The sequence below is a fragment of the Carassius carassius genome, chromosome 6 (assembly GCF_963082965.1).
Source record: "Carassius carassius chromosome 6, fCarCar2.1, whole genome shotgun sequence".
Taxonomy (NCBI): domain Eukaryota; kingdom Metazoa; phylum Chordata; class Actinopteri; order Cypriniformes; family Cyprinidae; genus Carassius; species Carassius carassius.
In genome coordinates, this window is record NC_081760.1 from 28,924,772 (window position 1) to 28,933,935 (window position 9,164).

Here is a 9,164-nt window from a genome sequence, read left to right on the forward strand (position 1 = left end):
GGAATTACATTTGTTTCAATAATAATGAACGAAACTTTATAAAACTGAACGTAACTTTTTCAGAAACTATCAAAAATATGCCATTACAAAAGAAGAAAAACACTATGAAAATGAAAAAAAATTAACTCAGTCGCACAAATTTAACAGGCTCTTCAAATATGCTTCATTCTTTGTTAATGTTTTTCAAAGATTCGTTTTCGCTAATCGTGGATTCTGAATTCATTGCTACAGATTTCGCTTACGTTTCGCAGTTTTTCGTTTGGTGTTTTGACACAAACATCTCATGGGGGTGGTGTTAACAGTGATCTACTCTGATTGGATAGTGAGCTTTTGATGGACAGGTGCTCTCTGACCGGGAAGTACAGACGCCACCCAGTGGCCTCTCTCGTCCTTCACTGTCGTCGCTCCTCTTTTGTATACTTCCTATCTCCTCCGGGGTTCTCGAGACCGGTGAGTGTTGCAGGTGTCGCTCATTTCCCAATCACTCCACGGCTCTCGGCCCCGCCCCACTCGTCACATTCGTGCAGCCCTAGACTGAACTGTGTGAGTGTGTGTGTGTGTTTTTATTGAAACGCAAATTTAGCTGCAGCCAAGTGACTTTGTGTGACCCACCTTGTTCCATTCTGTGACCCACAAGTGGGTCGCGACCCACAGTTTGAAAACCCCTGACCTAAACTATATGTAGGGTGGTCACAACATATTATTATATAAACCAAATATACTGAATTTTGCGTACTGTATTTATATAATATAATTACCTCTGATGTTTTCTGTATCATATATGTTCAAAGTGTGTGTGTGTGTGTGTGTGTGTGTGTGTGTGTGTGTGTGTGTGTGTGTGTGTGTGTGTAAGCGAGCGTTTGCAACGTCAACATAGAACAGGATAGACTGTAAAAGAGAGAGGATTCAATCAATATGAATTTGTGTACAAAAGGTTCCCCAGAGAGCTGGTGTTATAAAGGTAAAATATATTAAAGATATTACAGGCATTATGGATTTTATGTCAATTTGTTTAGATAATGTAATGTTTTCTAATGTAATACGGATAACAAGAATGACGGATAAGGACTGATGCAAGTATGTTGCATAAGCACAAAGTTTAGAAAAACTGAAAAAGTCCCAAGCTCTCTTTCACTTGAAGTTACTGTTCCACAAATATATAACAATCAGCGTTTCATAAATGTATCCAATTATTTATCATCAAAGCAAATGGGTTAACCAAGCAATGAGGATTAAATAGGCTAGTGTTCTTTCTTTGCTACTGTAAGCTATAAAGATGTGCAATAATGTTCCTGTAGCTCAATTGGTAGATTGCGTTAACAAGCGCAAGGTTGGGGGTTCAATTCCCCGGGAACACATGATAGGTAAAGACTGATAGCGTGAATGCACTGTAAGTTTGCAAAATGCATTAATTTAATTTAATTTAATACTCTTTAGCCTATATTGGGTTTCATTTTTGAGGTTTAATCCTACAATAGAGATAGCGCTGGTGGCACAATTTGGCACAAATATAAACATGTAGTATCCTGATAATTCATGGATTTTATGGCTTTTATGAGGAATCTCCACTGGTCTCATCTTGTTTGCTATATCAATAGTATTATCTCCAATATTAGAAAGCAGTTAGTACTACTACTAGCTTTCTAATTTGGAAATTTATCAAAGACAAGTTTCAGTACAGGTAGCAGGCTTGAGCAAGCCAGATTGCAAGTGTTCACACCTCTAGTAACCCTGTTAGATAACTGACATTAATATTGGGTCAGTTTAGCTTCCCAGGCATTGGATTTTATTTATTTTATTTAAAATCTAACAGATGGATGAACACTCAAGAATTAAAAATTAATATTAGACTTTTGGGATGTCTGAGTTTGTGATTTAATCAGATTTAAAATCTAATCTTGTAGGCAGTTTTAATAAGCATAAGTAGATGGCAGCAAGTGGGCATCCCTTCATTCCCAGTGCGTGGATCGATCTCATTTGCTCAAAGCCTCTTTACACGTTGTTACTAGGTAACGAGCAAACAGCGCTGTGTGGGATTTGCAGTCTTTTTACGTCGAGTCACTCGCTCCGAAGCGCGAACGTCTAAGAAATATAAAACTACAAGACCCATGATGCAATGCGCAGCTGGACCTTCAATCATGTGAACTCCATGTGATTCTCGAAGCTCTTCCTGAATAGCGCTGCAGATGCTCTAGAAAACATTGCATACTTTCATACCTTATTAACTAATTCGCTTCTTGTGTGTCAGAATGAAAATGCAGCTCATCATTTTGATTTCTTTGTTTGTTATCGGAGCAATGGCGGGGAAGTACTCCAAAGAAATGAATGAACAAAAGGCATCTGATAAAAACAACAATCAGGTGGAATTCAGGATTGCCAAACTAAACCAGGTTTGGCAAAAGGCGATAAGAGTAAGTCATTTGACAGATTCAAAATATTCAGTATATTAAAAATATACAATACTTAACTTTGGCCTCTTCTGATTGTCCTTCTTTTATCTTTGTGTTTAAATCTTTCTCTATATTATTTAATGACTGCTCAGATTATAATTGCATGTTCCTCACTGTAACTGTTCATCACCACCTCTTGCTTCAGATGCAGCTTGCACCGGTGCGGCTCTCAGAACTGCACAGTGACTTGAAGATCCAGGAGAAAGATGAACTTCAGTGGAAAAAACTGAAAGCAGAAGGGTTGGATGAGGATGGAGAAAGAGAAGCCAAGCTCAGACGCAATTTTAATAGTAGGATTTGACAGTTTTTTCATGGGTTATGGCATTAAGACCTCAAGACTTGACAAAACAAAACAAAAATCTCATTTCCTATTGCTACTGGAAATTGAGATGGGACATATTGAATAGAAAATGTTATTATTTTTATGATATATATAGCAAACTGTTAACTAAAATGCCTATAACTTTAATATAATAAATATATTTCTTTGCACAGTTATTCTAGCAAAGTATGGAATGGATGGGAAAAAAGACACCAGGGCATTGGACAGCAACAGACTTAAAGATCATGATGTTAAAGATGGAGATACATTTGATGACCCGAGGCTGGACAAGCTGTGGAACAAGGTAACTGATGGGGCAGAACAACTACTGGAGTCTGAATGTGTTACTCATTTTAGGCTTACTGGCTTGTTCACTTATTACTGACTTCAACTTTTGATCCTCAGGCCAAGACTTCTGGAAAGTTCTCTGACGAGGAGCTCCAGACCTTGCAGAGAGAATTCCATCACCACAAAGACAAACTCAATGAGTATAACATTGTCATGGACACTGTAAGCCGGACCGAAGGTTAGAGTTTGGTCGTGTTTTTAGTGCCAAGATTTCATAACATAGGATCTCTAATAGTATTTGTAACACTTTATTTTAAGGACCAATTCTCAATTTTAACTAGCTGCTTATTATCATGCATATTACTAGCATATTGACTGTTAATTAGTACTTCATAAAGCACATATTAATGCCTTATTCTGCATGACCATATTTTAGATCCCTTAATCCTACCCCTTACCTAAACTTAACAAAAATCTTATTAATAAGCAGCAAATTAAGAGTTTATTAATGGAAAACTGTTAATTTATAGTAAATAGGTGTTCCCTATTCTAAAGTTTTATCTAGCATTCAGTTCTATGAATATACAAAATCCTTAAAAGGCTATGCAAGGCAGAATTCCTAATAACTCTTTCTGCCAGTGTTGATTAACTCATTTCTTCATGAGAATTTCCAAGGTTTGATTGTATGCTGTAGTGGGACGTATCATTGGAGCTAGCAAGTCACATGTTTCCCGAAACCATAGTCATTGTTCAGTCACACTTCAGTTGTTTTTCTAGCTACAGTTGTGTCTTCAGAATTCCTTTACACATTTATGCACGTGTGTGTGTTCATATATACAGTGTATATATATATACAGTATATGTGTGTGTGTTTCATTTTATTTTGTTTAATAGAATGAATCTCCACGTCATAAACTATATTTCTAACCACAGTTTGAGAACAGGAGTTTCAACCACACTTGTTTGCGATTTTGTTTTTGAAAGTTCATTATTACCTATGTTGTAATACTGGAACTTGTGACATAGTTGGCTAAATATGCTTTTTGGAAATGCACCCCAGTAGTTTAATAATTGCACTGTTTAAATTGTAACCTCCTGTGCAGATTCTCAGTCTTTCAGAACCTGGTCAATAAATGTCTCTTGCACTTCTTTCCATAAGAGATCCATAAGAACGTAATCAGTCCTCTGGAGGGTGACACGAAGGAACATGTTCTCCATCAGAAACATTCAGATCTGAAGCAGAGAATGAGGGACCTTAACCAGGGCTTTGAACGACTCCGTAAGATCACCCATGAGGGTTACAGTGCTGACAGTGGTGGGGACCCTTGCTAAGGTTGAATCCGTGTTTAATAATTGAATTGCCTCATGGCTTTCTAATGCTCTCTATCTCTCATATCTTTGTCTGTTGCAGAATTTAAGGAGCCAAGAGTCATAGAACTTTGGGAGATGGCAAAAAGATCTAATCTCACTGAAGTCGAACTTGACTCTCTTAAAGTAAGCTTTACTTGTGTCAGAACATTCAGATTATTACTGCACAGCTACTGCTAAATATTGCATTTCAGTTTAGTTTTAATATGCACTGCCTTTTTTCCAAAATATTTGATGCTATTTGCTTATCTGCAGTCTTGTGTTTTCCCTTCTTCTCTCATTTAGGAGGAACTTAGACACTTTGAAACAAAGGTTGAGAAGCACCAGCATTATCAGGAGCAGCTGGAACTGTCTCATCAGAAACTGAAGCATGTGGAGGCCTTGGGAGACAAAGAACACATAATGAGAAACAAAGAGAAATACAATGCTCTTGCTGAGAAAGCACGAGAAATGGGATACAAGGTAGAGCTGCGAAATGGGTTTTAGAAAGACATTTAATTTTTTGGTGGTTGTACTTTGTGGACTTTTTCAGGCATATCATAAACGTATAATTTCTTTTGGCATAGTCATTAAGAACAAAGTAAGGGTTATGGAGTGCGAGTCTGTAATAATGCTGTCACACTTTTTGTGTTTTTTTTTTTAGATGAAGAAACACTTGCAGGACTTGACGAATAAGATTTCCCAAAATGGACTGCAACACAATGAACTCTGAATACCATGTTTTTTTTTTGTTTGTTTTTTTACCGTAACAGGACAACTGTTAGCTATAATCATTCAGAGGTCACATATGCTGTATTCTAAAATGTTATCCAACACAGATGGCCCAGGCTTATAAAGGTAGGGCACATTGAACATGAATTGAACATTGTCATTGGGAAGCTATAGGCTATGGGGTAAATTATTTTTAAATGGTACTGAGTAGTGATGAGTTCTGCTTTTGTTGTTCCTTTCCTGCTTCTATAGTTAATGGAAAGAAACGTTCTATTAATTTTGGCCAAATTTGTTTGTGGCTCAATTATTTATATTTAATAATAGTTGATAAACAAACAAAAGCACACTGAAATATGTGTAGAAAAGAATTTAACATTCCTTCACAACATTTGCATACCGACATGAAAAAAGCTCAAAGTTTTCAGTGTAAGCTATCAAAGCTTCCATTTTAATAATCCTCCTGTTTTTTTTTGTTTTTTTTTTTTGTACCCCAGTCCTGAGCATCCTAAGATTTAAGCTCAATAATGGCCATTCATGAACAATGGTACCACCCTTGAACAGGCGTGATTTATTATTTTGATAACATGACAGATTCAGGAAAAAGATGTGCTTCAGTGGAACAGACTGAAAAGTCTAAAATGTAATGGAGAAAGAAAAAATAAAGCCAAGCTCAAGCACTTAATTAGCTGGATTTGGCAAGGCAGACCTCGAGTCAACCATTATATTGACTGAATCTCTAAACAGCATTGAATATAAAGTTCATTACCATGATTGACAGTGTTGTCCCGAGGTAGACTTGAATCAGCATCCTCAGTTTAAACAGTTCCACCATTTAGACATTTGTCACAAACAATTCTAATATTAACTACGCACTCATTCTTAAATCTTTGGCACTGTTACTCATAACCAGTTTGTGATTTAATCTTCATATTGATAAAAATCCAGCATTGTAATGAATTATCAGGAATGTGAAAATAATGGGATCGCTTTTGTACACATTCTACTCATTTCATTTTACACATTTCATAAAAAAGCAAACTGCCCAAAACCTGTTTTTTTTTCTGACATATCAAATGGTTGCTTTGCTGAGCTCCCATAGAGTGATAAATGGTTGCATCAAGCATTTCAAGGATGAGCAGCACTAGTCACTGAAGTATAATTTTTATTAATACTGCTGTAGTGAATATATACATTTTCTGAAAATATTTGAAAAAAAGTATGATTCTTATTAAATATTTAAATGTGTAAATGTACAGAACAAAATTGGTCACAAAAGAAAGTATATATCTACAGTCACCAGTCAAAGTTGATGCATCTAGGGTATGCTTTCATATTTATATCCTTTCTAATTTTAATCATGGAAAATAATACAGTCATCCACAAAGTTGTACATAGATTACAATGCAGAAATACAATTAGCATATACTGGACAGCAGTTCTCAACTGAAGGCCACTGTCCAACCAAATAAGGCCCTCCTATATTTCTCAGTTTATATCTTGGTTGTATGTGTACTTTTCCCATTCCTCATTTTATATTTTAGATTAGATTAGGGTTTTTTTTTACATTAATATTCTTTTTAACATTAAAATTTAAAGTTTTATCAATTTTAATTTCAATATATTTGACTCATACTGAGGCCCCCTAGTGGGCCCTGGGCCCCAGGTTGAGAACCACTGATATACAGTGCTGTCCGAGACACCTACCAAAAATAATTCTACTTTGCATTTTTTTCAGCATAATTTGAAAAAAACATTGAACTGAAAAATGCATATGAATTTAATAATTTCTTAATATTTGGTATCTTCTTTGTTGATTTAAAAAGGACAAATGGCATGGAGTTGCATGAACTTGTATGAAAGTTTGTGTAAAAACCTGATGATCCACATTTTGTACTTCAGTGGACGCAAGGAAATGAAAAAAATATGGAATAATTCTTTAAAATTCTGCTCATGATTCACAAAAGTGACCTAAAAATATGACCGCATCTCAAAATATTTTATATTAAATATATACATTTTTCTTAAAAAAAATAAAATAAAATGCAAGAACTAGGTTTAAAAGATTTTTTTTTTATGTTGTCTCAGACGTTTTGTCTCCATGTTAAATGTTCAGGTGAGTGTTTCTCTCCTCTTGTGTTCTGGGTTCTGTATACTCTCTCCTCTCGGCCCTGTGCATGCTGGGCTCCCACCCTCTGTGCTGTCTCCGTTGCAGTGATGTCAATGTGGGCATATTTAGTACAGGAGCCGACCGCTGTTTACAAATAATAAAAAATATATATATAAATACAACCCGAATTCCGGAAAAGTTGGGACGTTTTTTAAATTTTAATAAAATGAAAACTAAAGGAATTTCAAATCACATGAGCCAATATTTTATTCACAATAGAACATAGATAACGTAGCAAATGTTTAAACTGAGAAATTTTACACTTTTATCCACTTAATTAGCTCATTTAAAATTTAATGCCTGCTACAGGTCTCAAAAAAGTTGGCACGGGGGCAACAAATAGCTAAAAAAGCAAGCAGTTTTGAAAAGATTCAGCTGGGAGAACATCTAGTGATTAATTAAGTTAATTGATATCAGGTCTGTAACATGATTAGCTATAAAAGCTTTGTCTTAGAGAAGCAGAGTCTCTCAGAAGTAAAGATGGGCAGAGGCTCTCCAATCTGTGAAAGACTGCGTAAAAAAATTGTGGAAAACTTTAAAAACAATGTTCCTCAACGTCAAATTGCAAAGGCTTTGCAAATCTCATCATCTACAGTGCATAACATCATCAAAAGATTCAGAGAAACTGGAGAAATCTCTGTGCGTAAGGGACAAGGCCGGAGACCTTTATTGGATGCCCGTGGTCTTCGGGCTCTCAGACGACACTGCATCACTCATCGGCATGATTGTGTCAATGACATTACTAAATGGGCCCAGGAATACTTTCAGAAACCACTGTCGGTAAACACAATCCGCCGTGCCATCAGCAGATGCCAACTAAAGCTCTATCATGCAAAAAGGAAGCCATATGTGAACATGGTCCAGAAGCGCCGTCGTGTCCTGTGGGCCAAGGCTCATTTAAAATGGACTATTTCAAAGTGGAATAGTGTTTTATGGTCAGACGAGTCCAAATTTGACATTCTTGTTGGAAATCACGGACGCCGTGTCCTCCGGGCTAAAGAGGAGGGAGACCTTCCAGCATGTTATCAGCGTTCAGTTCAAAAGCCAGCATCTCTGATGGTATGGGGGTGCATAAGTGCATACGGTATGGGCAGCTTGCATGTTTTGGAAGGCTCTGTGAATGCTGAAAGGTATATAAAGGTTTTAGAGCAACATATGCTTCCCTCCAAACAATGTCTATTTCAGGGAAGGCCTTGTTTATTTCAGCAGGACAATGCAAAACCACATACTGCAGCTATAACAACAGCATGGCTTCGTCGTAGAAGAGTCCGGGTGCTAACCTGGCCTGCCTGCAGTCCAGATCTTTCACCTATAGAGAACATTTGGCGCATCATTAAACGAAAAATACGTCAAAGACGATCACGAACTCTTCAGCAGCTGGAAATCTATATAAGGCAAGAAAGGGACCAAATTCCAACAGCAAAACTCCAGCAACTCATAGCCTCAATGCCCAGACGTCTTCAAACTGTTTTGAAAAGAAAAGGAGATGCTACACCATGGTAAACATGCCCCGTCCCAACTATTTTGAGACCTGTAGCAGAAATTAAAATTGAAATGAGCTCATTTTGTGCATAAAATTGTAAACTTTCTCAGTTTAAACATTTGCTATGTTATCTATGTTCTATTGTGAATAAAATATTGGCTCATGTGATTTGAAAGTCTTTTAGTTTTCATTTTATTAAAATTTAAAAAACGTCCCAACTTTTCCGGAATTCGGGTTGTATTAACAAATAATTTTTTCAAATGTGCAATCTCCATTCATTTGCCGCAGGGTCCTTCTCTTAAGGATGGCCTTGTATTTATGTCAATGAACATATCAGTGCCATCAGAATGACAAGTCCTTGCACATAAAACATGG

General features: G+C 36.5%; 1 protein-coding gene across 1 annotated transcript; it reads left to right on the plus strand.

The window, feature by feature from the left end:
* Positions 1 to 2,145: 2,145 nt before the first annotated feature.
* On the plus strand, positions 2,146 to 5,280 carry LOC132141961 (alpha-2-macroglobulin receptor-associated protein-like). The gene is made up of 8 exons (XM_059551606.1): positions 2,146 to 2,411; positions 2,596 to 2,740; positions 2,946 to 3,076; positions 3,178 to 3,298; positions 4,220 to 4,375; positions 4,472 to 4,554; positions 4,714 to 4,890; positions 5,072 to 5,280. Exons 1-8 carry the CDS (start codon positions 2,250 to 2,252, stop codon positions 5,138 to 5,140), a joined length of 1,044 nt encoding a protein of 347 aa, XP_059407589.1. The 5' UTR covers positions 2,146 to 2,249; the 3' UTR covers positions 5,141 to 5,280.
* Positions 5,281 to 9,164: the final 3,884 nt, after the last annotated feature.

Excerpts from the sequence above, each read along its gene's own strand:
- LOC132141961 (XM_059551606.1), top strand. The coding sequence starts at position 2,250 with ATGAAAATGCAGCTCATCATTTTGATTTCTTTGTTTGTTATCGGAGCA. Across the intron at positions 2,412-2,595 it reads TTTGGCAAAAGGCGATAAGA|ATGCAGCTTGCACCGGTGCG; the intron begins GTAAGTCATTTG and ends CTCTTGCTTCAG. Across the intron at positions 4,376-4,471 it reads GGGTTACAGTGCTGACAGTG|AATTTAAGGAGCCAAGAGTC; the intron begins GTGGGGACCCTT and ends TGTCTGTTGCAG.